At 39.8% G+C, this 25481-nt stretch overlaps 1 protein-coding gene across 1 annotated transcript in view; it reads left to right on the top strand.

Annotated features, from left to right (window-relative positions):
- The first annotated feature begins 15132 nt into the window (after positions 1-15132).
- The window catches only part of KCNJ3 (potassium voltage-gated channel subfamily J member 3), a 153607-nt gene continuing 143258 nt past the window's right edge, over positions 15133-25481 (top strand). Inside the window, exon 1 of the mRNA XM_029934557.1 lies at positions 15133-16305. Coding sequence (XP_029790417.1) covers positions 15604-16305 — 702 coding nt within the window. The 5' untranslated portion in view covers positions 15133-15603. The remainder of the gene's footprint in view (positions 16306-25481) is intronic.

Raw genomic sequence — 25481 nt, 5'->3', positions numbered from 1 at the left:
GGATAAAATGTGGCAAATAGGTTTAAGTTGATGTCTCTCTTCTACCCAAAAGATAATTTATCCATCTGAGATATCCACCACATCAAAATGGTCCCATCTCAACTCTTCTGTGTCACCTGATTCACCTGCTCCAGCCCTGTGACTATTGCCAGGACTAACTGGTGAACCTACTTCACCACACAGACCTCCTGGTCCCTGCTCTGAGGCTTCCTTACAGATACAGAGGAATGAAAGGTAACAGTTTCTGTTCAATGAGGAAATAGGTGTAAATGCAGTGTGGGGTGTGTGTGTGTGTGTGTGTGTGTGTGTGTGTGTGTCTTTTGTTACCAGAATGAATCTCCTTGGGTACATCCTTGACCAATCAATGACAGATGGGAGAGGAGAAAGCTAAAGATAATATTTTTGGCTTTGACCTCTGATGATGTGCCATGAGAAGCAGTAGTCTACACTCTTAGAAAATGGTCTCTGAGTTGGAGTAGTCAATCAGTCAATACAATTCTTGCACTTTCCTTTGACTTTCTCATTTTCTTACTTCATTTTCCTTTTCATTATTCTCTCTGTCTGGGATTAGGCTCCCCAATAAAAGGGTATCCTATTAGCCTTTGCCTCAGGATCTACTTTCTGTGGATCCAAAAGTAAGACATTACTCAACAGTGACATTTATTAAGAGCCCATTCTTGCTTCTCAAGCTTAGAATTCTTTCACAATATAATAGGGTATAAAGAGGGACTCTGGGTATATAATATGTCCGGTTGATGTCTCTTTACCTTATTTATTATAGAAAGCTCACTCACATTTTAATACAAGATTTATCAATTCTCTTCATATTATTATTTATTTTCAAAATGTTCTTATTTCTTTCTATTAATGCCTAATGTTATCCATGTACAATATGATCACTGTGTAATGCAATCCACATGTAATGTGATCAGTGTCATTGCTATTTTTCATCCATCATAGTGCTCAGAAGTTATAAACAACATAATAGCTGGAAAGTCCTTACATTTCTAGAATGAAGTGCCCGAGCTCTCTGAGACATGCTCAAATATTATGAAAGTGGTTTAGCTAATTCTTTTTTTTAAATGTTTTATTTATTTTTGATACAGAGAGGCAGAGAGAGAAGGAGACACAGAACCGGAAGCAGGCTCCAGGCTCTGAGCTAGCTGTCAGCACAGAGCCTGACGCAGGTTTCGAACCCACGAACGTGAGATCTGACCTGAGCCGAAGCCGGAGGCTTAACCAACTGAGCCACCCAGGTGCCCCGGTTTAGCTAATTCTATAACACTAGCCATTTCCAGTTGGTTGTGAGAAAACAGAATTATTTGAGGTTTAAAAGGCTGTAATGAGAATTGCTTTGTAAAGAGTTGACAGATTACTATGTGTCCTCTTCACAATTGCCCATGAGGGAAAGAGGAAGATAAAACCAGATGGAAGGAATTTCAAGAGAATATTTTGGGAAGCTGGCCATGGATTCCTGGGGGTGAGGAACACTGGAACAAGAATGTGGATCACACCTAGAAAGTATAATTATGAGCTATGCCTGGGTGTACCAGCCAAGGCAGCCAGATAAGAGAGCTTTCACTGTGAGCAAGCTGTGCCTGGTGGGGCAAAGTGTCTGTGGAGAGTGGGGCTGGCTGAACCATTTGGTGCTCCTGCTAGGAAAGCAAAGAAGACAGGAGATGTACTCCCCAAGGCGGGAAGCTGAGGGAGGAGTCATGGGCAGCCAGCATGGCTGGGCCATCCACAATCGGAGGACACTTGCAGGAAAATTCTGAAGGCTCTCAAAAAGAACACTTTAAAAGCTCTTTAAAAGAGGAAATCTTCAAAATGGTCTCTGAGTTGGAGTAGTCAGTTGGGTCAGTTGGGTAGCTCAACCGACCGAGCCACCCAGGCGCACCCCCAACAGAATTCTTAATGAAACAGATTACTCTTTCTTTATTAAACATTCCATTGACTCTTTTTCACACTTGCACATTTGTGATATTCATGCATTATATTAGACTATTAGAGCCTGAATGAGAGACATTCTTTTATTAAATGTTTGTTTATTTATTTATTTTGAGAAGGAGGAGAGAGAGAGAGAGAAAGAGTTCAGGGGAGGGGCAGAGAGAGAGAGGTAGAGAGAGAATCCCAAGCAGGCTCTGTGCTGATAGTGCAGACGTGGAGTTTGATTTAACCAACCTGAGCTGAAATCAAGAGTCAGAGGCTTAACCAACTGAGCCACCCAGGTGCCCTGAGAGACACTCTGTGTGATACGTAAACTATAACAGAATTGATCATCGCTCTGTGACTAAGGCTTTGTTACTAGTTTCTTGGCTTCATTCCTTATTTTCAAGGAATGAGTGTCTTTCATTAGGCTTTCAAGTCCTTCAAGGAATTCATATTCATCAGGTTGGCCTCATCATTTATCCAAATGTCAGAGAATTTCAGAAGTGGACACAGTTTGGGGTGAAGTTGGCATCTCTCCCTTACTGCACCTCCCTTCTATTTTATCTATTAATTCCAGAGAGTCACGGAGGGTAGACTATGCCCCTCAGAGCACTGCAGTTTTTCAGGTTTCCTGGGGACCACCAGGAGAAAGGAGGAATGATCAAAGCTGGCGGTGTTCTGTGCCCCAACCCAGCTTCAACAGGGTAACTCTGCTCTTATCTGCTTTATTTTTGCTCCTTCACAAGTTTTCTTACGAAGTTCTAAGGATCTTATTTGCCTCTATCTTCAATCACAGTACTAGAACGTGCTTAGGGTCATGAGTTAGTTAGCTCTGGTAACTATTAGCAGTAAGTCTAATATTAGTGCAGCCAATCATATTTTCTTCCAAATAGATGGTGAATAATATGCAATTTTGAGAAACATACTTCCAATGTAATTTTTTCTTTCATACTCCCATAATTGTTGCACAAAATTAATTTATTATATATAAGTGCTCTTGTTTTGATAATGCAAATCTCTTGCTCTAGAATGTGTGGATAAAGATGTTTCTCAGGAAGTAATATATATATATTTTATATATAAATTATACATATATATAAATTTTATATGTTATATATATTTATCATTGCTACAATTTTTGCTTTTATTTGAACATCCCCTGAAGTTACAGCTTTTCATACTGTTTGAAAGGCATGTAGAATTAAAGTATTAGTGTCACACTTTTTACAGTACAGCTATTTTGCCTTTAAATAGCACCAATTTAAATGTGCATTATTATGTTAGGTGGGTTTATTTTTTAAAGCCACTATATGAAACACTCTACTAGTGGCTCTAGATAGTTATTTGCACAGTTATTTTGATGGTCTGGCCCACCCCTATCTCTGAATTTCAAAACGCTCTTTTTTTCAGCTATATCATTTTGTAACCCACACAAAACACAATGAATGTTTAATGGTGAAAAAGCTGATTTGGACCATCTCTCTCTATCTTTTTTAAACATTTATTTATTTTGAGAGAGAGAGGAGGGCAGGGTCAGAGAGAGATGGAAATCGCAAGCAGGCTCCACACTGGCGGTGCACAGCCGGAAGCAGGGCTTAATCCCCAGGGCTGTGAGATCATGACCTGAAATGAAAGCAAGGGTTGGATGCATAACCTACTGAGCCACCCAGGCATCCCTGGACCATCTCTCTGACTTAGGAAAGTGTTTTAAAATAAAACCCCAAAACAAAATCAAGATTAAGGCAAGGGTCGTGTTGAGCCCCACTGCCCCTCACAGAACTATTCTAGCTGAATTGAACCTTGTGGCCTTATGTGATGCAAAGCCCTCCAAGAGATTTTTCTGTTTTCAGGGGCTATTTCTTCCTGTATATCTTACCTTTCAGCTCTCATATCTGCAAGAGCCACCTTGGCTTTGCCTTGTATCAAGGTGAGTGTGGATCTCAGGCACTTCATTGGCTTAGAACACTTTATTGTTCAAAAGCAATCATCAGACTGATGAACTTTGCAAATTACTCTCTTGGGGATAGGTCACCTCCCAGAGTAGCAGGCCTCAGCTCCCAGGGCTAATAGCACGTTGACTCTTTTCTTTCTTTCTCTTGCCTTTTTTCCTCCCTCCCAGTACTAGGAAGGAGTCTTGAGTTCTTACATTGACACAATCACAACCACTCACAGAGTCTGCGCGAACACTTTTACTTCATAAGAAGTGTTTTGGTGAATGGACCTTTCACCATCTTATTACAGAAAAAAAATTAAGAAAGGTTTTGTTTTGCTTTACTTGTGGGAGTAGTTTTGTTGTTGCTAAGAATGGGTAGGGCCTATCTTTTTGTTGGACTGCCAAGAAACCAATGTTTTTCTTATGTAAAGGCCAGCACTTGCTGTGGGGTGGTGTAGAATGGGATAGTAAATGGATTTCTTCTCCACTGATAGGCAAAGGTATACTGAGTGACCGAAGGCATTAATTAGGCCAAGAATAGCAGAACCAATGTTGGGTCACTTCAGATAACAGCCAACATTAAGAGAGGAGCAAGACAATGGAGGAGTGTAGGGAATAAAAGCAAGTATACTCAATTCAGCGGAGTTAAGGAAAGGGCATATGTAACTTACGAGCCTACAGTGTTGTAAAGGTGGAGGAAGCATGAGAAATCTTTTGAATTAAGTTATTTCTTTCATTTCAGTACATGTCTGCAGTTTTAAAATCATTTGTGGGCTAATAGCAAATTAGAAGTTCTCCTTGTGGATTTGTTCTTCATTTAAAGATACTTTTTGAATTTATTTTTCACTGAACTTGAAAATATCTTGTGCAGTATATTAGGCTCTGTGATTTATGTAGGTTTTCTCATCTAATTCTCATGTCAAGCTACATCAAAGTGGTACAACCTATTTCTGTTTTATTTTAGCGGTGAGAAAAGCCAAGCCCAGGGAGGTTAGTAAATTACTTAAGATCACAAAGCGAGAAACTTCGAAGCAAGGATTCATATGCCAACTATTCTGTGCTGGCATCAAAGGTCTTAGTCAAGATCCTAAAAGTCATAGTTATTTAGATGACTTTGAATTGTGTTTTAAGCATGGTATGTGTCAGTATGATTAATAGAGTGGTATGTTAGTAGACTGTTATCCCTAATAAAATAGTGTCTTTTAATTATTCTCTAAAATTAAAATGTATGACAACAGATTTACAATAACCTTATAATTTTACTGACTAATTTGATGAAATATTTTCACAGTATATGTTTTGGTCCCATTGACTGAGCCATGCCTCATATTCCGCACTGAGTACTCTACATTGAAACAGGAGACAATATGGAATCCAGGAACAATGAAGGGCTTGAATATTTTACTCACCTTGTGTTTGTACTGCAAAGAATTTTTCATTGTATAATTTGAGTTTTCTCTGTTATCCAAACTTCATTAGTAATCGCAGCCTCCTCTAAAAATGTGGATTCCAAATTCAATTCCAGAAGAAGGAACATTTTGAAATAGTGAGCAAATAAAGAAGAATACATAGATGACACTTCTTTTTCAGTATATCTACTTGATAGCAGAGATTCAGAAAGACATGTTAATTACTAAATAATTTGCATTAAGTTGTTAGTCAATATTTTTCTTTCAGGAGAATTATAGTAGTATTTACTGTGTGGCTACAGATAACATATCTAATTTAATGGCACAGTTTAAATGAATTCTGATGTCTACATTGTCCTTCATTTACATTACTTTTCGCAATTGGTATGCAACCTTTCTCGGCCATAGAGGCAGCCTTGTCATTCATTGGTGTTGTCAAGAAGCATAAATAATCACTACGTGACATTTTGACACAGGGTTTATTTAGTGATGTTTGCATTCTGACATTGACAGAATATGTGAGGACATTTCATCAACAGCAACTCCAGCCTCAAAGAATGCAAAAAAGAATATGCACGTTACTAGGAGATGGGACTGGGCTCTGACCTCCATTTTCCATCTTTCTTCTTTCTCTCCCCTTTTCTAATTGTAACATCTTATTCTTTGATTTTACTAAAAAGAACTCACTGAAAGAACTTTCCACAGGTATAGAAAATCCTTACATGAATTGGTCATTTAACAGCATGGTTTTTCTTCTTTTTTTAATCTTGATGCAAAATGAAACTTGACGTGAACAAAAACAATACTGATATGTAAATGTTGAACAGCAAGCATCTTTTTTATGTTATGTGCAGAATAAAGTGCTAACACCCATCCACTTTCTCTAACAGAGAAATTCGTTAATTTAAAAAAAATCTGTCAGTCATCTCAGTTCTGTTTGGAGAATAGGCTTTCCAATTAATAGATTAAAATAAGACAAGGAAAAAGAGTGGCTGTAGAGAATCATTACATTTAATTATTACCCCAATACCAAGATGTTTCTAGAACTGTGGTATTATTATCTATGGGGTCATAATAATAAGATTGAAGCTCCCTATAAATGAATTAGATACAATTTTCATTTTTTAAGTTTTTACATTCAGATTAGTTTTGAACAATTGCTACTTACTCAACTGGAAATTTGTATTGCTTTAAGCACATACTTTGTAAGTTGGATGAGAGAAACGCATGACCAGGAAGTGGAGAGTTAAATGCACACCCATGCCCACCCCTAAACTAATCCCCAGGGCCTCCTCCGTTATCTCATGGGCAACAGGAAGCTCATCCATGGGCTACTGGGTAATCACTAACGTGGGTGAGTTTACATTGTCATTTTACTGGGTGAACTCTAAGCAGTTATCTTTCCCGGAAGGAAAAGCTAAATAAAAAATTTTGAGAGTTTTCACTGAGTAAAAACTGGGAGGAAATCTAGAAATAAGCATGTATAAAAATGACATCCTGGTTTCTAGTGCTTATCGTTTTTATTCCTGTAATTCCTCACCCACCCTCGCCATATAATCATATACTGAAAGCAAACGGCCAGGTCTGCCCATCCTTGCTTGGCCATCTGCCAATGTGGCCACAGTTTTGCCAGTGCTTTTCCGTTGGCTGATCAGTCATCTTTGTGAGAATTTTCATTTTTGTGCTCCTTCATCTTTTCTTTCTTCTTCCCTTCCTTTCTTTTTCCCTCCCTCCCTTTCTTTTTACCTTTTTAAATTTAGGACAGTATGATATATAGTAGTGAGACAGACTTCCTACAATTCACATCTGCATCCACAGAGAGCAGTAAAAACATTATTCATAATTTTTTTTTAAACATTTCTGGGATTTAGAATTCAGGGGCCCTAGATTCTTCCATTCAGTTTCCTTATTTATGATCGTAAAAGGTAGGCTTGGACTAAACTGCAGCCAAGCCACAGTGTGCCTTGCTTTGCCCATGTGCTTTTTTGATGAGGAGAAGAACCTTGTGTACCTTGAATTTAGATCCACATGTATTGGACTCTGGTGACATGAGAGTCCAGGGGACCACAGGTCACTAATCCCTAGTGTGTCTCTGATGCCAAAGGATGAGGGTTCTCTGAAGTGGAGAGGGAAGATGGATGTCCGTGTGTGACCTTTCCCAGGGAAGCTCCTCTACTGAAAAGCATGAGTTCCCACAGATCAAGGTTTCTCAGTCTTATCACAATCACTAAGGGACCTTTGAAAACTACTGATGTCTGGGCTTTATACCCACAGAATCTGATATAATGGTCTGGGGAAGAGTCCCAAGGCAAATCTAATGCATAGCTAGAAACTAAACAGGGCTATCTGATTTCAGAAAATTCTATTTACCCTTCTTCCTTCCTTTCTAGCCTGGTTTACATGCTGTGAAATGTTTGAGTTCTCTTCACCATCCCTTTGCAACAATGGTCTTTGGGCCATCTCCTTTATTTTGCTGTCCTGTCCTGTGGCCCAACTGCTCCATTGCTCCTGCCTCTCCCTCTCCTTCATGCAGTCTTAATACTGCCTCAGTATTGGAGGATTCTAAAAGACATATATGTTTGGCTTTCAGGAGAATTATAGTAGTATTTATTCTGTTGGCTACTGGTAACATATATAATTTAATGGCACAATGTAAATGAATTCTATTGTCTACATTGTCCTTTATCTAGGTTACCTCTCACAATTGGTATGCAACCTTTGTCAGCCACAGGGGCAGCCTTGTCATTCACTGGTGTTGTCAAAAAGAATATATATGTATGTATGTATATTCCTACCCTGTAGCAGACTATAATCAAAGCCAAGATCACTGTGGCCATTAGCTATTACCCCTCCCACCCAAAATAAGAGACTTGTGATTCTACCAGATTCATGTTATTCAGACAAAACTGAAGATTTATGCACATATTCTTCATCAGTTGGTTAGACTATATTGGTATTTCCAGATATTTGTAACAAAATTTCTAGAAAGACCCTGATAAATTCCACTTCTTTGCTCTGACTGGCAGCCATGGAGGAGTGCTGCTTAATCTTGCTTCAAGAAGGACTTGCTTTTCTGCTGGAAGAAGTGCATTTCGCTGATAGCCTCCAGCTACAGCACCTTTCCCAATCTGATGTAGCATTCAGCAGGAATCCTGTCCTTCTGGGAGGAGCCTCCAGCCAATGTCAGCTTAATGGGTCCATTAGGACAGGGCCAACCATGTTCAATATGGTACTATTCAAATGAGTGATTTCTGCTCTGGAGCTCCCCATTCAGTTGGCCAAGACTTTATCAAATTTGCATCATAGTCAGGGCATCTCTCTACTCAATCCTGCCTCCTCCTGTCCTTCCTATCATTGGTGTCAGGTCAGCATCACAGTCTGAAGCTCTTTCTGCTTCATTGTGCCCCTTCCCTTTTGTCTTTCCTGGATGTTGCTTCCTAAGAAAACTTTTGCCTTCCTAACTTTGTCTCAGTATCTTCTTCCAAGATAAACTGTATTGACACAACCTGTCAATCTTTAACATTTAAAAATGAAATTACAAAAGTTGCATTTTTATTTTCCAGTCTTGGAAAAACAATTCCAATCTTCCCCCCCCCCCGCCCCACCCCATATACACCAACACAGAAAGTTAGAGTGAAAAATCTACTCTACCAACTCCAAAATGCTACCTGTTGTATTTTTTTCTTCCAGTATTTTAATCCATGTTTGCAAGGTTCTACAAAATGAATATAAATTATTTCTCCTCTTGTTCTAATTACGTAGAAATATTTCCTCTTAGAAGTCTTGTCATTAAAAATAAATCTGCAGATTTCTAAAATAAAGTCAGTTGGACAGGGGTAATTTAATGCTCATCAAAATATGAGTCCAGTTTAGGAGGTCGGGAAAATTCACATTCGCTGGAGTGGTATTTCCTTAAAATAATTGTATCTCTGAATGTTAAAGCATTCTCTTCCTTCAGGCACTTACCACACTGTATTCTAATCGTTGTTAATATATTTTGTTCACATGATGCTGTCCAAATTTCTGATCTGTACAACCTTGGCATAGTGCATGGTTTGTGCATGTCTTGTGCGTATTTTGATATCTAGGACTTGATTGATGTTCTTAGGGAAGAAATCCTTAGAAATAGCACTTCAACTGACATGGATAAGGACAGGAAATTGTTATGTTTCCTTGATGCTCTGCCAATAAACTCTTGGGTCTGATAAAACAATTATTATTATATTTTGTGGACGTTGAATTCTGGAAGGATCTTGTAAAAGTCCTTATGCTTTCATAACCAGAGTACTCCCATGGACAGCAGTGGAGTAAAAAGAGGGTTTAAATCAGTAAAACCTTGTTAAACAAATGGCTTCCAAGTGACAATGGCGTTTTGCCTTTCTCTGAATCCTCAGGCAGAGGCCAGGGTTTGGAGCCAAGATTAAGGGCTTGATGAGTCATCCACCATGGTATGGCTATGCCTCTTCCCAAGTCTGCGCAATCAAATCTCCAACTGATTTCTTCTTTTCATTTTTTTCCTCCTCTTTTTGGCAAGAGAGAAAATAACTTCAGTATTCTTTTTTTAGGAGGGTTAAAAAAAAAAGTAACACCATCCTATTGCCAAAAATTGCATATAGAATTTCAAAGGGTGACCTCTTCCCAGATATAGCAGAACTTATGGTGGCAACGGAATGTGTCACCTTTTGAAGCATAAACACTTCAGATCCCCAGGCCTGCCCATGTCTTCATTGTACTTTGGAGAAGGAGAGGATTAGGAGTAAAGGAATAAGAAATATAATGTCATTTTCACCTGAGTGTAATTAATGCCTCTGGCCATGCAGAGTATCTTATGGTGGGAGTCACACTGGCAAGAAATGAATGGCAAGAGACAGACTCAGGTATCCGGAGATGTTCAAAGCTTTCCTTTTTTCACAGTTGGCCGATTAAGTAATTTTTAGAATTTGGACTTCTCAGGGGCAGTTTTTTTTTTCTTTTACATTAAATATACTCTTCCCTACACTGTTCAGTTACATAATAGGGTGAGTTGCATGTGCAAAGTCATGCCTTTTTAGTATTAAGACACAAAATCATATCCTTCATTTTTGAAGTTCCAGTTATTCATGATATTACTAATTTTGGACACAGAAAATAAGATGTTGCCAGAGGTACTTTCTGGCCAAACTAAGTATCTAGCTTGTTTTTAACTGAGATTGTTGTTAAATCTAGCTTTGGTTCCCCTTTCCCACTCCCCCACCCCCAAGAACTGTATTGTAGTCTGTTTATAATCTATCACCCTATCTTTAAGTGTTAGACTCCAAATGATTGTATATTCCACAGTTCTACTTTCCAGATTTTTCTAGCTTTGTGGCCTTGGCTGAAATTGTATGCCTCTCTTTCCTTTGACCCATTCTGTTTATAGCGTTTCTACTTCAGTTCATCAGACAGCACCTGATTAGGTGGCCTTCTGTCGTCTTTCCCCCACACATCCTGCCTGGCCTCAGCACAGTGGGGCTGGCTGCCCTCCAGAACGTCATCATGGGGGCAGCTGTCCTGACAGGAGAAGAAGAGTTTGATTCATCTTTAAACATTTTCAAGGAGTTGGCCTCAATGTTACAAACAGGTCAAAGGCTCAGTCACATTTAAAGTGTGACATGACGGTATCCTGAAAAATATGTAACTTATCAGGCAGTACTGTTTCTCTAAGAGAGTAAGGACCTTGAAAACGGCAGAAATGGGCATGTTTTGGAATCCCCACTCTACCATCTTTCTAGCTACATAAACTATAAAGTTCCAAGCACATTGACTGACACATTGAAGTGGGCTAAAAAAATTTTAGTTCTCTCTAAAATTTTATTAATTATTTATCATGAGCAAGAAAAAACTTGGAAACCTGGAGTACTGGGTAGTAACAAAATATTAAGAAGTGGACATTGGTGCTTTCCATTTTACAGAGGAAATCTCAAGGAATTCTGAACTCAAATAGAAAGTAGACTGTACAAAACTAAATGCCACATTGCAAATCTAGGGGAATGGGAGTTCAGAGACAAGATAGAGGGGCGCCTGGGTGGCTCAGTCGGTTAAGCATCTGGCTTCAGCTCAGGTCATGATCTTGCAGTTTGTGGGTTTGAGCCCCGCATCGGGCTCTGTGCTGACAGCTAGCTCAGAGGCTGGAGCCTGTTTCAGATTCTGTATCTCCCTCTCTCTCTGACCCTCCCCTGCTTACGCACTCTCTCTATCTCTCAAAAATAAATAAAAAACATTAAAAAATGAAAAAAAGACAAGACAGATTATTGTTAGCAGCAGAAGAAAATAAAGCTTCATGGAGGAGGTGGCACTTGAAATGAAAGCTGAAGAAATCCTTCCGTTCCCTACATAACAGTGATGGTGATTTGGACTCTACAGGGATAGCAGAACGGATACTTATGTGACAAGAATGCAACTGAGCAAATGAAATTAACATAGAGTATGTTTGGGGAACTGCTAAGAGTCAAAGTTGGCTGGAACAGAGCCCACACTAAAGGGAAGGGAGGAGATAATTTTGGAAAGATAGAGTAGGCCATATTTAGGAGGACCTTTGATCTCAACCTATAGGAGAAGCATGACATAGTGGAAGAAAACCCTGGTTCTGGAGCAAGAATCCCAGGCTCATTTCTAGGCACCTGGTAAGGGATAGCAGAATACCCAGATTCTGGAGATGTGGTATTCTGGATTCAAACACCAAGGATTCCACTCATCAACTCTGTGACATTGAGCAACTTATTTCCTCTTTTACAGCTTCAATTTGCTTCTTTGTTAAATGAGAGGTTTAGACTAGCCCATGTCTCTTGAAGTATAAAGTTATTTGTTTATAAATTTGGTTGTCAGAAAATGGCAAAGGTTCTTCCCAGAGAAGTGGGTTTTGAAAAGTGGGAATGCATAAAAGTTTGGAAATGTAATAGAGAACTCTTTGGTTTCCATTCTACTGCTAAGCTTAAGGTTCTGAGGGTATATAGATCTGGTAATATTGTCTAGGACAGTTTGAAGGAGTAAAAGACTGAAGGCAAAAGAATCATGTGATTTGGGCTTAAAATGAAATGGGGATTTGAAGAAAATAGCATTTTTAAAGAGACGGTAAATCATGAGTTATTGCAGAAGTAAAATCAAAGTGATTTGGCAGCTCTCTGCATATCAGTTCTAAGCTAACAAGCACAAAATGCATTACTCTTTAAAAACTGACACATTCTTTTATATTAAGTCATATAATTGATTTAGTGATAACCTTTAGTTCTGTATTACTCAGAGAGTGTCAATGTATGTGGAGTTTCTAGTGATGCCATTTGGTACATGTTGTTGATCCAACAAATATTTATGGTGGCCATAGTACATGACCGGTGGTGTCCTGGGTGTCCAGGACGTAGCAGTGAACAAGACAGACAAAATTCTTGCTCTCGTAGAGTTTACGTGCCGGAATTGTGAAGGAGCAGGGAGAGAAACAGACAACTGAAGAAAACAGTGGCTAGGGAAAGACAAGTAAAGTTAAGATGAACCAAGCTGATGTGATGGGGGTACCTGAGAAGTAGCTAAGCCCTCCCTCAGGAGGACACATTCAGGTTGACAGCTGAATGACTGAAGGAGCCAGCAACATGGAACAGCAGGGCAAGAACACTCCAGGAAGAGGGAACAGACAGGGCAAAGGTGCAAGCATGGGATCCTACCTTTGTGGATTTCAGGAGCTGAAGAAGCCAGCCTGGCACGGGCATAGACACTTACGGGGAGGGGAGAGTAGTCATAAATGAGAAAAGAATATACGTATTAGTAACAGCACGGGCCAACCGTCCAAACTCATTCCTAATCTCGGGGCCTTGTTGCAACTTTACAGCCCAGTATCTAACATCCTTCACAGCAAAAAATAGTTTATATTTATCATACCAACATTGGGAAAATGTTAAAACTCCCGGTTTTTCCAGAGCAGGAGATTGAGGCTCAATGATGTTTAGCTACTTGCTCAAGGTCACACAGTTTGTAAACGGCAATGCCAGGAATCACATCAGGTCTTATGATTGCAGACCCACAGCAGTTTCCACGTCCCACAGTGTCACTGTCCCTTCTTATGTAATCCTGAAGAATAACAGTTACTGACCTCTTATCAGAGAGCCTGCAGGAGAACACTCTGTAACTCGGCATGGATGACAAATGACAGTGAAAGACCCAAAGGACAATGAGCGTTCTCTACTTAAGGCTGACAAGGTGCAAGGTTTACCTGCACTACGTTTTAGGGGTAGAGAGGTAGGAGAGAGTACCTATTGGCAGAGAACTGGTTGAATGATTATGTGCTAATTTTCATTTGCATGGGAGTCTTACAGCCTCCCTTTGCTTTTATAACACCATGATTTGATGATTTTCCAACAAAATCAATTTTATGTATCTGGGCTGAATGGAATATGTCATAAGATATAATGACATTTTAAAACAAACATGAAGATTGGTGAATAACATGGGCGCTCTATTAACTATTTCCTCACTTCGCCCCTCCAGTAAGTTAACTACCAAGCCGGGGGCTTTAAAATCCAGCTTTCTTTTCCCTCCATTACAGCCACGCATTAACTGTGGACATTCTAAGCATTTTTAATCGAGCCGTTTTCAGGGAGGACTGTGAGTTTTCCTATTAGTGTCTCCCTTCCTTTCTGTCCCCGTTCTAAGCCTCCCGTCTGCTACTTGCAACTCTTGAGTTCTGAACATGCTTTTCGTTAGGCCAGTTGGGTTCTGTTTATGGTGCATCTCCAAATCCACGCATCGGTTTAAATGAGCGCCCTAGTTACAGCGACTATTGTTACTTCTTTAAGAGTGCAGCATTTCCTGCTTGCTGGGGGCTTTCGGACTTGGTGCGGGGTGGGGGTGCGGGTGGGGGCGAGGAAGGAGAGTTGGCTGGCGTTTGCGAGCGGATTTAGTTGCTCCTCATTGGAGGGGTTCGCTTTTTCCTGAGCTGTCAGACACTGCGGGCTCAACTGAGGCGCGGAGGTGCAATTCAGGCTGGTGGAACAGCGGGGGAAGGCAGGGACAGGCGGGGCTAGCGCGGCTCTGCAGCTGATCACACGCACCAGCGCATCCACCGCTCTCCCGCCGCCCCTGCTCGCGCCTAGCATCTTCCACCCGGAGCCACGGCGGCGCGGACACGGAGAGGGGGACCGAGGAGCGGAGAGGCCAAGGCAGGCGCCGTGAAGCGGAAGAAAGCTGAAGCGGCGCTAGTGTTTAACCTGAAAGTCTGACCCGCAGCTCCAGGCTCGAACCCCTTACGGCAGCACCGCGGTCGCCTGCTAAGAGAGCACAGCGCCAGGCAACCCTCAAGTCCCGCGCCCAAGTCAGTCCTTGCGGGCGCTCCAGGATCCTTCCGGCGGGGGCAGCGTGGTGCGCCTCGGGGAGGTGCGGAGCCGGGGGAACCTGCATCGGTGCCCACCGTGGTACATCAGGAAAAGTGGGGGCGAGAAAAACAGCCGAGAGCGCGGAGCGCGAGGCCAGGCTGCCGCTGCCGCCCGCCGCGCCGCCTCCCGCCCTCTCCCGGTGGGTGAGTGCTCGGGTTTCGCGCACCGCCGCGTCTCCGCCGTGCGCGGGGGCGGCCTGGGGGCTTTGGGGAGTCTGCCCAAGGGCCCTGGGGGCGCCCGCGGAAACTCTGCGGCCAGCGGACGCCAGGCGGGCGCATCTCGGGAGTCCGGGGCAGGGGACTCGAAGCCCGGAGGGCGTGGGTGGGGGGTGTTGCACCAGTGCCCGGCAGACATGCCTCTGGGCGGGATTTTGGCCAAAAGATAGGAGGCGGGAGTGGCTGGGGCGGGGGGGAGCCGGGAGCTGTTCCGGGGGGCGGGCGATCGGGTAGCGGCGGGGAGGGGGGGAGGGTCTGGTCCGAGCAGGTAGCGCAGTTTTGGCAGCCTGGCGAGTTGGCAGGTGGGGTGGGACTCGCCTGTCAACTCATTAATTTTAAAAGTCAGTTTGGGAGTGCTGCAGCACAGTCAGGAGGGCCGTGGCAAGGCAAGAGGTGGGCCGGGATGCCGATGGTGGGGGAAGAAAAGAGGAGCCACGAAAACCTTGGAGGCAAAATTGCGCTTGGGTTCCTGGTCCTTGCATCCCTCCTGCCTTGAGTGCGCGAGAACACTTTTTTGTTTTAAGACTCGGCTTGGAGAGAAAGCCTCTGTCCCAGGGGAGGAGAGGAGTCCGCAGGGGGGCAGAGAGCGAGCCTACCTGCCGGGTGCGCCCCCCACCCCGGGCGCGCTCGCTTTTGTCCCCCCTCTCTCCCCCGCCCCCACCTCCTCATTGGCGCTGGTTTGCAGCGCTCGGCCCCGGCGCCTTCGCTTCGCGTTTGAATCTGGCTCGCCCCTCCGTATTATGTCTGCACTCCGAAGGAAATTTGGGGACGATTACCAGGTAGTGACCACCTCGTCCAGCGGGTCGGGCTTGCAGCCCCAGGGGCCGGGCCAGGGCCCGCAGCAGCAGCTTGTGCCCAAGAAGAAGCGGCAGCGGTTCGTGGACAAGAACGGCCGGTGCAATGTACAGCACGGCAACCTGGGCAGCGAGACGAGCCGCTACCTCTCGGACCTCTTCACCACCCTGGTGGACCTCAAGTGGCGCTGGAACCTCTTCATCTTCATCCTCACCTACACCGTGGCCTGGCTCTTCATGGCGTCCATGTGGTGGGTGATCGCCTACACTCGGGGCGACCTGAACAAAGCCCACGTCGGCAACTACACGCCCTGCGTGGCCAATGTCTACAACTTCCCTTCCGCCTTCCTCTTCTTCATCGAGACCGAGGCTACCATCGGCTATGGCTACCGCTACATCACCGACAAGTGCCCCGAGGGCATCATCCTCTTCCTCTTCCAGTCCATTCTCGGCTCCATCGTGGACGCCTTCCTCATCGGTTGCATGTTCATCAAGATGTCCCAGCCCAAGAAGCGCGCGGAGACCCTGATGTTTAGCGAGCACGCGGTGATCTCCATGCGGGACGGGAAACTCACGCTCATGTTCCGGGTGGGCAACCTGCGCAACAGCCACATGGTCTCGGCGCAGATCCGCTGTAAGCTGCTCAAAGTAAGTGCTACGCGCCCCTTCCCCGCCAGGCTCCCCGGAACCCTCCCGGGCGGAAATTAGCTCCCCTGAGATCTAGCCCAGGTCTTCTAGTCTAACCGGCCACCCAGGTAAATCTCCCGGAGGGCACGCGGGGGGCGGAAGGTGGAGGACGGGGCAGTGAGAGCACAGCTATCTTCTGTCCCCTTTCCATTCACTGTCCTGCTCTTATTTATGTTAATAATTCGAATGTGCTTGTATCACTTTCTGGATTAGTAACACTTACGGAGTGGTGGTTCCTGGAGCCTTGAGGTGGAGTGCCTTGTTCTCCTTTAAAGTTTTTGATTTGTTGTCAATACACTACTCCACTCATCTTGAGGTACTAAAACTGAGCAGCTTTTATTTTGAAGAAATCGTACTGAACTTCCCTTAACTTTCACTTAGGGCTTTTCTTTACTTTTTTTTTTTTTATTTTACTTTTTCCTCCTAAGAGTGTTAGCAGGTGGATTATTTCTTTAGACTCACTAACATTAACTCTGTGGTCATCTTTTTAACATGCACAGTGACCTGAGAAGCAGTTAGTAATGTGGAAGAAACAACACTTGGTTCTTTTATATTTTTATTTTTACTAAATATTTTCCTAGAGAAGTATTCTGTGAAAGCCTGAGTGCTTTTTCTGTAGAGCATCTTAATTTTATTCTTAATTGTCAGTTTCTGTGAAGCCTTAGTCAATTACAGATTTCACTTGGAGCTTTTCAGCATCCATTAAAGAAGATTGCTTCTTACCATCAGTAGTGTAAATGCTAGAAGAGATTGCACGTGGAATCTTTATTAAAGCAAGGTCCATCTAGTCCTCAGAGGGCACCAGTACTGACAAGAGAAGCCCACCCTAACCACTCATCCAATTAGAGCCCAGGATTGAGGAATAAAAAGCTCAGTTCTCTCTCCATGGGTCACTTAATTCAACTTTTTTTCAATCCAACTTTTTGAGGTATTTGCCTTAGGTAGTTTTCAAATTGAAAACAAATTGAAAAAGATAACTTCTAATAAAATCTTTAAAAGTTGTCTAAGATGGTGTAAAGAACCATAGCCAGATTCAGAATTTAGCATTAATAAAATGAAATCAGATAAATATTTAAATTGCAATTGGCCTTTGAAATTTTAATCCCACCCTGCAAGTGAATTATTATTCTGTACGGCCTCCACTTATGTTGTTAGTTAAAAGTGCTTTTAAAAAGTTTGGCTCTTGTGTCATATTCATTATTTGTTTATAAGATCTTAATCCTAATTACTTTTCATCATGGTACTCAGTAAAGTGTTAGAGTTAACAACTCAGTTGTGCAGTCACTCCACATTGTTACACATATTTACTATGCTATGAACAGTAACAAATAGTAACTTTTGCATAGATCGGAGGCACATTTTCAATGTGGTTTCAATGTGCATGTTCATTAAGGTAACTGAATAAATAATTTGAAATTATGTTCTTTGTAATTAACTTCAATGAACTGCATACTGTTTTTTCTATAATAGCATGTTGTATTAAGTGAGTTGTTTCGATTAGGCTAAGCAGTTGTGTTGTACACATGTTTATTGTGGCGTTATTTGCATGTGCCTGTTTGTATGAATAAGTCAAGATATATACTCTCTTTCTTTATGTTAGGCCTACCTGGAAGATAGGAACACCTTGTTAATATAGTGCAAACGTCTCTGTCAAGGAATTCATGTTTATGTGACACTTCTAGACTCTTACTGAAGAATACCATATTAATTGGATACTGGAAATTTAAAATTAGGCTTTAAAGGTCACTTTTTGCTGGTCTCTAGTTTTTCAAATATATATAAAGTCATTTATTAAAACACGTGTCTTTGGAGGCAACATATTTTAGATGTTTCTAGGCTTTATGAAATTTTGTTTTACAAAAGCCAGAATATTTAGAATTGATCTATGTATCAGTTTTGTTGTTGTTGGTGGTGGTGGTGTTGGTATGTGTGTGTTGTTTTGTTTTTAGAGAGGTACAATGAATATGAAGTATGCAGTCTAACAGTGGTTCAGGACACTGATAATGATTTTTATGCAAAGGCTGTGGACCACATATACCATAAGGAGTGTCCTGATTAAAAAGAATTTTTTTGAATATGGCATCAGCAAATTTGGAGCAGGGTGCTATATTAACACAAGGTGTTAAAAAATCTATTTAAATTAATAAGCCTAATATTCTTAAAAATTATTATGATTTGTTAGAAGATATCAGTGCTAGAAGTAAAAATAATTGACATGTGGTGTCAATTTATATTTAAACAAAACTGTGGTGAAATGTCCTGCTCTCTGTGAAATGGGTTGGTCAGCTCTTCAGCCAGCCGCTTAGTGTGGTTTGTTTGAGTTGGTTTTCCTGTAGCCATGGTAATTGAAATGGATTCTCATATTTCTTGTCAGTTCCTTACACTCCATTAAAGAGGAGTCCTGTTTTATTAGGAAACTAATAACCTTCAACCAAATAGAGGGGAGATTTGCCCTTAACAAGTTACTCTCATTTTCTCTTAAGGACTGAGATGAAGTGACCTAAGACAGCCAACTATATTTTGAAAGAGGAGCTGTACCATAATCCTCAAGTAATAAGTAGAATGCTTTGATATCAGTCTTATGCAGTCTTCTCGTTAAACATTATTACCCACATTTAGTTTTCCCTTTTAACTCCTGTTTGACATTTTAATTATAAGATTTGTTTTTAATACAGAGAAATACTTGGAATTTTAAGGCAACAAAAATGTAATAGTCAATGATAATTATAGTCTATGTTCTTCCTATTAGCTACTTTAATTTCATTTATAGTTTTTCTGTTGTTTTCTTATTTTTTTAATAACAACTTATGTATCAGTATTAGTATTATTTGATGATTATAAAGTAATTTCTGTTCTTGGGAGGTCAGTAAGAACATAGGTATGTCTATCTTATCCTTGCTACTATGAATTCTCCATGCATACTTCCTTTGAATTTTCTAAGTTTTGATTAAAGTTATTTTTTTAATAAAACTTTTCTGTCTTATAGTAAAGCAAAATATTTTAAAGTAATCTCTACCCCCAACCTAGGGTTTGAGTTCAGGACCCTGACGTCAGGAGTCACCAACTGTGCCAACCAGACACCCCTATCTGAAAGCAAATTTTATTTCAACCCTTCCTGTCTTCAACCTTGCGAATACTGAAATTTATTTTGATATTCACATATAGATCTTCCAGCTTTATGCCTGGAATGGTTGGTCTTTTTTCTGCTCAGAAATTTTAAAAAAGTCAGATTAAATAAAAATGAAAGGGCATAATTAGAAGTTATTCTTTAAAATATATGTTTTTATAAATATAGCTACAGAAAGTTCTTTTAAAATGAATATTCTTTCTTTTTTCCTCTTCTCATCCCCATAATAATGTCTTATTTGAATTTCTTTTTTTTTTTTTGAATTTTCAGTTTATTTTAGTTCCTTTCTTTTTTTAAAAAAAAACCTGGACTATACGAACTAATGGACTAGCCTGCTCACGTTAAGTTAATTTATCATCCAGTTGAAAGTTTTAATAAAAATGCCTGAGACTTGAGGCTGATGGGCTCAAACTCAGGACCCTGTGATTTAGTATTGGACTTAAAGGATTTGGAAGTCTCACTTACTCCTTCCTATAAATCTAACACTAATAGTTGACTGTCCTTGACATACATCTTGTTAGGGAAGATTTAAATAATATTTCTTGATACATTACTCAAGAATTCACGAACTTATTATCCAGAAGCCATCACATATTTATATAGGCACCCAGTCAAAGTATGTTTACATGAAGTAATTTTAAAAGTAACTATTGTTGGATACGTATTTTGAAATATAGAAACAAGGATACATTCTTCTCATGGAAGCGTAATTGTATTTCTTCATATTGTTATTCTTATTCATTGCATATAGTTATCTTTCTTCTCTCGGAGAACAGCTGTGCATCCCTTAACTTTTTGAAAGGTACTAGTGTGCCATCACCTTCTGATGTATCATATATATTCTTTTTGTATTTACCTTTAAAAGTTTTCTATTTATATGGATACTCAATTTGGATGCTGTCTGGTTTCCCCATATGAACATGAGCAGGTGCAGATGCAATAAAAAACAAAATTGTTGTTTTTAAAACCAGTAAGCTCTTCCTCCTCTTCACCTGTCCTAATCTTTTGTTAATCTTTTAACCACAATGATTTCTGGGCCACATGATTCCTGATTTTTTTCATATATTTATTAGTTTGTCTTCATTTCGTACCTTGCACTGAAATGCAGTTATATATTTGAATCTATGTGACTTTATTTTGTACGACTGACTCTTTCCACCAATTGGTCTTGGCCAATTTTGTTTTGGTCTTGAGATAATTAGTTACCTCCTCTTAAAAAATTAAATCCACAAATGAGTACCTAATAAACACTTGTTCATCTGAATATCATAAAACTATATTTAACTAATATTTAAAAATATAAAAAAGCTTAAGACTGAGTTCCTGAGAACTCTAGGGGCTAGATTCTACAATGGTTGGTGATTTTTTTTAGGTGGATTCATTATGTCTTTAAAAAGAAAGCACAGTCTCTCCTTAGCCTAGCTTTGCTTTCTTTGATACAAGTACAATAATTCTCTAATAGGTACAGAACTTTTTTTTAATTAGAATTCTCATTCTTTTAAAAAATAGCGGTGATATGTTGTTTTGTTTGCTTTGTTTTGTTTTATTTTTAATATGGTTCCTGAAAAGTACAGAGTGGCTTGTGCTCAGGGGAATACAGTGTGAAATAAGGGACATAAACACCCACAAATAAGCAGCAGTAGGTAAGAACAAATGATAAAGAGAAGTAGGAAAAGGCATTTGGTGGATTTGAGGGTGTTTGGTGAGTAGGAGGGGAAATGTGCATGTAGGGTTACAAATTCTGTCCACAGTTATTATAAATTCCAGAAAAGGCCCTCAAGGATTTATAAAGCTGTTCTTTTATTTGAAAGCCTCATGTAATTCATTTCAAGGTAAACTCCATTCCATTCTATGGGTTACTTTCTTGTCATAAAAATAAACATATTTATGGGATGATTATCTCAGCATTAAAAATTTTTATTTTAGACTTGATGTTGGTCATATTTTTTCTACCCAAGTATCGATGTGAGTTCAAGCTTATAGAGTGAGAAGAAATATACAGTTTAATTATAGACAGCCAAGATAAAATTCTAGGTCCACACTCTCCTCTACCGGACTTGAATTTTGTTCTGAGTCCAAAAACCATTGCCAGAACTACTTCGAGTCACAAGACATTTTCGTTCCTTCTTCTTGTACCTGCTTTTGGCTTATTTCTTAATTTTAGCTTGCAGATAGCACTCCGACCTCATTTCATGTTCTTTGTGTCTTCAGCATATATTCAGCGCATGAACACACACATACACACACACACACACACACACTTCATGTTTAAAGAGGAGAAATGAAATTACAGATAAAATGGAGGAAGTGGGAGGCCAGAAGGGCTTGCTTTCTCCATCTTAGCCTCCATTTCTGTCTTTTCCTTTCCTAAACACTGGCCATCAGTACCCTTTTCCCGTGGAGACTTGTGGGAGGTAATAGGGCCCTGGACAAGCCTTAGAATATGATAGGGGAACATCTCATGGATCAGATGGTCGTGATTAAATGTTCTTTTCAAAATTCCCCTAGCCTTCCTCCCAGCTAGGAAAGAGTACAGTGGTTATATTTAGAACACTGTTATGGGTTAGAGAGAGGAGAGATGGGCTGCGAAGAGATTGATTGTATTGGTGCAGCGTGTTCCTGTTGAATGAATGTGGACAACTGGTTGCAAATCTCACAGAAGGAGGATGGCCAAATATAGGTCTGCCCGGGGAAGTTCTAAATGTGCATCTCGGAGCTTGTGTGTGTGCGTGCACGCGCGCATGTGGGTGTGTGTCTGTCTGTCTTTGGACATGTACTCAACAGTCTTTCATCTGTAATATGAAAACTCTTCGTCTATAAAGTCCATGACATCGATAGTCCCTTTAAGGCATCTGTGCCTTTGGAATCTTTTTCTGCCTTTCATCAGAATTTATAATTGGTTATTTTGTAGGTCTCTTTTAGACTTTCAGGAAGTTCAGAGTCATTTTCTACATGATTAAAATGTAGGCCATAAAATATTACTTTTAGATAGCAATATTTTTATAATGAAGAATAACTTAGAAGTTCTTGGCACATATGTTCTACTTAGAATTTTTGTACAGTAAATTTAAATAAACTTTAAGCCTTAGATTTCTTTGATTTTTTTCTTAACCCTCAGAATTTGTTATAATGCAATCAAACAGAAAGGCTTTAAAATGGCAGAAAGGTCCTTATTTTCTACCCCAGATTGCATGCAGTTGAAAATAAAATTTTATGGAATTCATCCTCAGGTCTTAGTGTTTGTAAATTGAGTTCTAAATTTTTGAAAATTACAAATTCTCCATGAACTGTTTTTTTTGGTACTTTTTTCTCACTTCTTTATTCATTCAATCATTTTGAGTCTAACTGATTATTTCATCAAAATAAGTTAACCTTAGTTAGAAATTTTAACAATTTGTTAATATCAATCTTAGTCTCTAGCAATTATTTTTAATTATTATTGATCCTGACTGAATTTATTTATACATTTTTATCTAGGAAATGATCATGGTTCTGCATTCCATATAGATTAGGAGGTTTATAGAGCTAAGGGAAATAGTGTGGACCGTCAGCAAACTGCTCTATTAATGAAGGATTTTTTCTCAGAATTCTCAAGGTGACATAATAAAGAAAGGTTAGCTTGATTTTTATGTATAGTTTTTCTATTTGTTATGAAAATTCCTGGGTGAAATATGGTAATCATTAGCTAAATAAGAAAACCTGAAAATGATGGAATATCAATGCTACTGACTTACCATGTATTCAGGGTAAAGGTCACACTTTAAATTTCTGAAAGCACATACATAGTTTCTTTCTGTCTGTCCTTTCCATTTGCATGTGTCTATCCCAGAACAAAAGTTCTCTCACTCCGCTTTACACAAGTTGAGAGACTTAGAACTAACATAGGGATTTTCCCCCTTTTGTTCCAGAAAAATCTCTGGAATTGCACCAGAATTAGAAAAGCCTAGATTAGAATTCCTTGTAAGCCTCTAGTAAAATGTGTATGCTTCTGAAAATGTATTTGGTAAGCGTATGTAGGTTTCTGGAACATTGCAAGTATTTGGCTGAGTACTGATAAGATAACCTGGCTCTAGCCAGGAGTTCAGACTTCACACAATTCCAGGCTCCAGGCACCTGCCACACTCAGACCGCACCCTTCACTCCTCTACATAGAGTATCTTTCTGTTTACTTCACAGTGATTGATAGGCTTCCCAGTCTATCACAGCATTAGGGAAGTGAACAAAAATCGGGGGGGCGGTGAGCATATTTATAGTTGAAATACTGGTTGGCCTAACATGAAGGAAGAAGACCTAAAAGATAAAATTTTGGATACATATAGCGTCTCTGAGTCATTTAAAGAAATGTTAAATTATATGGGATCCACTGGAAAATAATTTTCAATGAATATGCAGGGACTTTTATCTGCAAAATATAAAAGCATGGAAAATATCTTTCAAAGTAATGGAAGTGTTACTTTCCATATAGTATCACACAATAGGTACAGTGTCAACTTTGTTTCTCCTATGACTTGGATAGCATATAAAGCATTTTGGGGAGGGAGAACATAGGTATAATTATACATATATTTTGAAATTATAGAACATTTTGAAATATAATTTTGAAAATATAGAACAAATTTTTAAAATCAGAACATATATGGAGTCTGAACGGAACAGACTCTTGTATATTTCAGTCTAAATTACCTATATGTGAATTAACTGATTTGCTAAAATTAGAATATTTCTTATGCTAGGTTGACATTCTCCTGAGAGCTTGTTTTTAGGCCACATCCCTTTATGGTTTGTTGAATGATCAGAGAATATAAAAGTTAATAGATTACAGCCTTTTAGAATGAGGCACAGGTATAAGTAATGAATATATAAAAAAGAAAGATTAATTTTATTTTTATTTATATACATAAGATTAGAAAAAGGCATCCTTTGGGAAGAGTTATTTTAAAATAAATGGAGAATTTACTTTTTAACAGATTATTTTGGGAACATTTTCATTTAGTACAGAAAAAGCAGAGCTTAGAATAGTTAGAGAAACAACCCAAATTCTCTTCACTATTTATAAACACCAGAATACCACCTTGTGTTTATATAGCACCTGTTTCTTACTAGGTGAGAGAATAATGACACAGGGTTTTTGTTTTTATTTGTTTTTGTTTTGTTTTTGGCTTTTATTTTGTAATTTTAATGAATACTTGTTATGCAATTCTGTGGTTGGAAGGATGCTGGTCTAATCCATGTTTTACTGATAAGGAATAAATTTAGAAGTATAGGTAACTTCTACTGGCTTAAAAATGTCTTGTTTTCTCCAACATTGGTTGTTTAGAGCTACTTCTTTTATTTTCAGACTATCATGATTTCCCCTGGATTTTTTTCTTGTCAGAATCATTATTATTATTATTCTTTCTCCTCCTCCTTCTCCTCTTCCCTTTCCTTCTCTTATTCTTCCTCCTCCTCTCCTCCTTTCTTACTACCTCCCTGTCCTTCCCTTCTTCCCCCTTCCCTTTCTCCTCTTCCTCTTCTTTCTCCTCCTCCTTCTTTTCTTCTTCTTCTTCTTCTCCTCCTCCTTCTTCTTCTTCTTTTCCTCAACTGTTCATAAGTCATAGCTCAACATTTTCATTGAATTTTTTCTGTACAAACAAAATCCTGAGTATCACCAAATACAAAGTAGCCTGATCTCGCAGTTGCTGCCCTAACAGTCTACCACTAGCTTGGTTTCATTTTGCCACAGAGGACATTGTACTAAACCATATTTCTCAGTATTTTCACACTCATCGATTCCACATAAAAAGCCATTGTATTTCTTGGGACCCTGAAAGTAAGGATTTTGTCTTTAAATTGCCACTTCAGTGGACAGACCAGTGTTACAGATTCTGTTTGGTTTGTTAAATTAGCTTGGCAGAGTCTGTTAAATATATTGGATTCTTCCAAGCCCCATTTCCCTCACTTTTTTCTGTATGCAACTGTTTAACCCTATTTTACTGGCATCATTGTTAAAATTAAACACATGTTTGATTAT

This window comes from Suricata suricatta, chromosome 3 (assembly GCF_006229205.1).
Source record: "Suricata suricatta isolate VVHF042 chromosome 3, meerkat_22Aug2017_6uvM2_HiC, whole genome shotgun sequence".
NCBI lineage: Eukaryota > Metazoa > Chordata > Mammalia > Carnivora > Herpestidae > Suricata > Suricata suricatta.
Note: the sequence above shows the minus strand (reverse complement) of the source record. Positions and strands in the feature narration are given on the sequence as shown.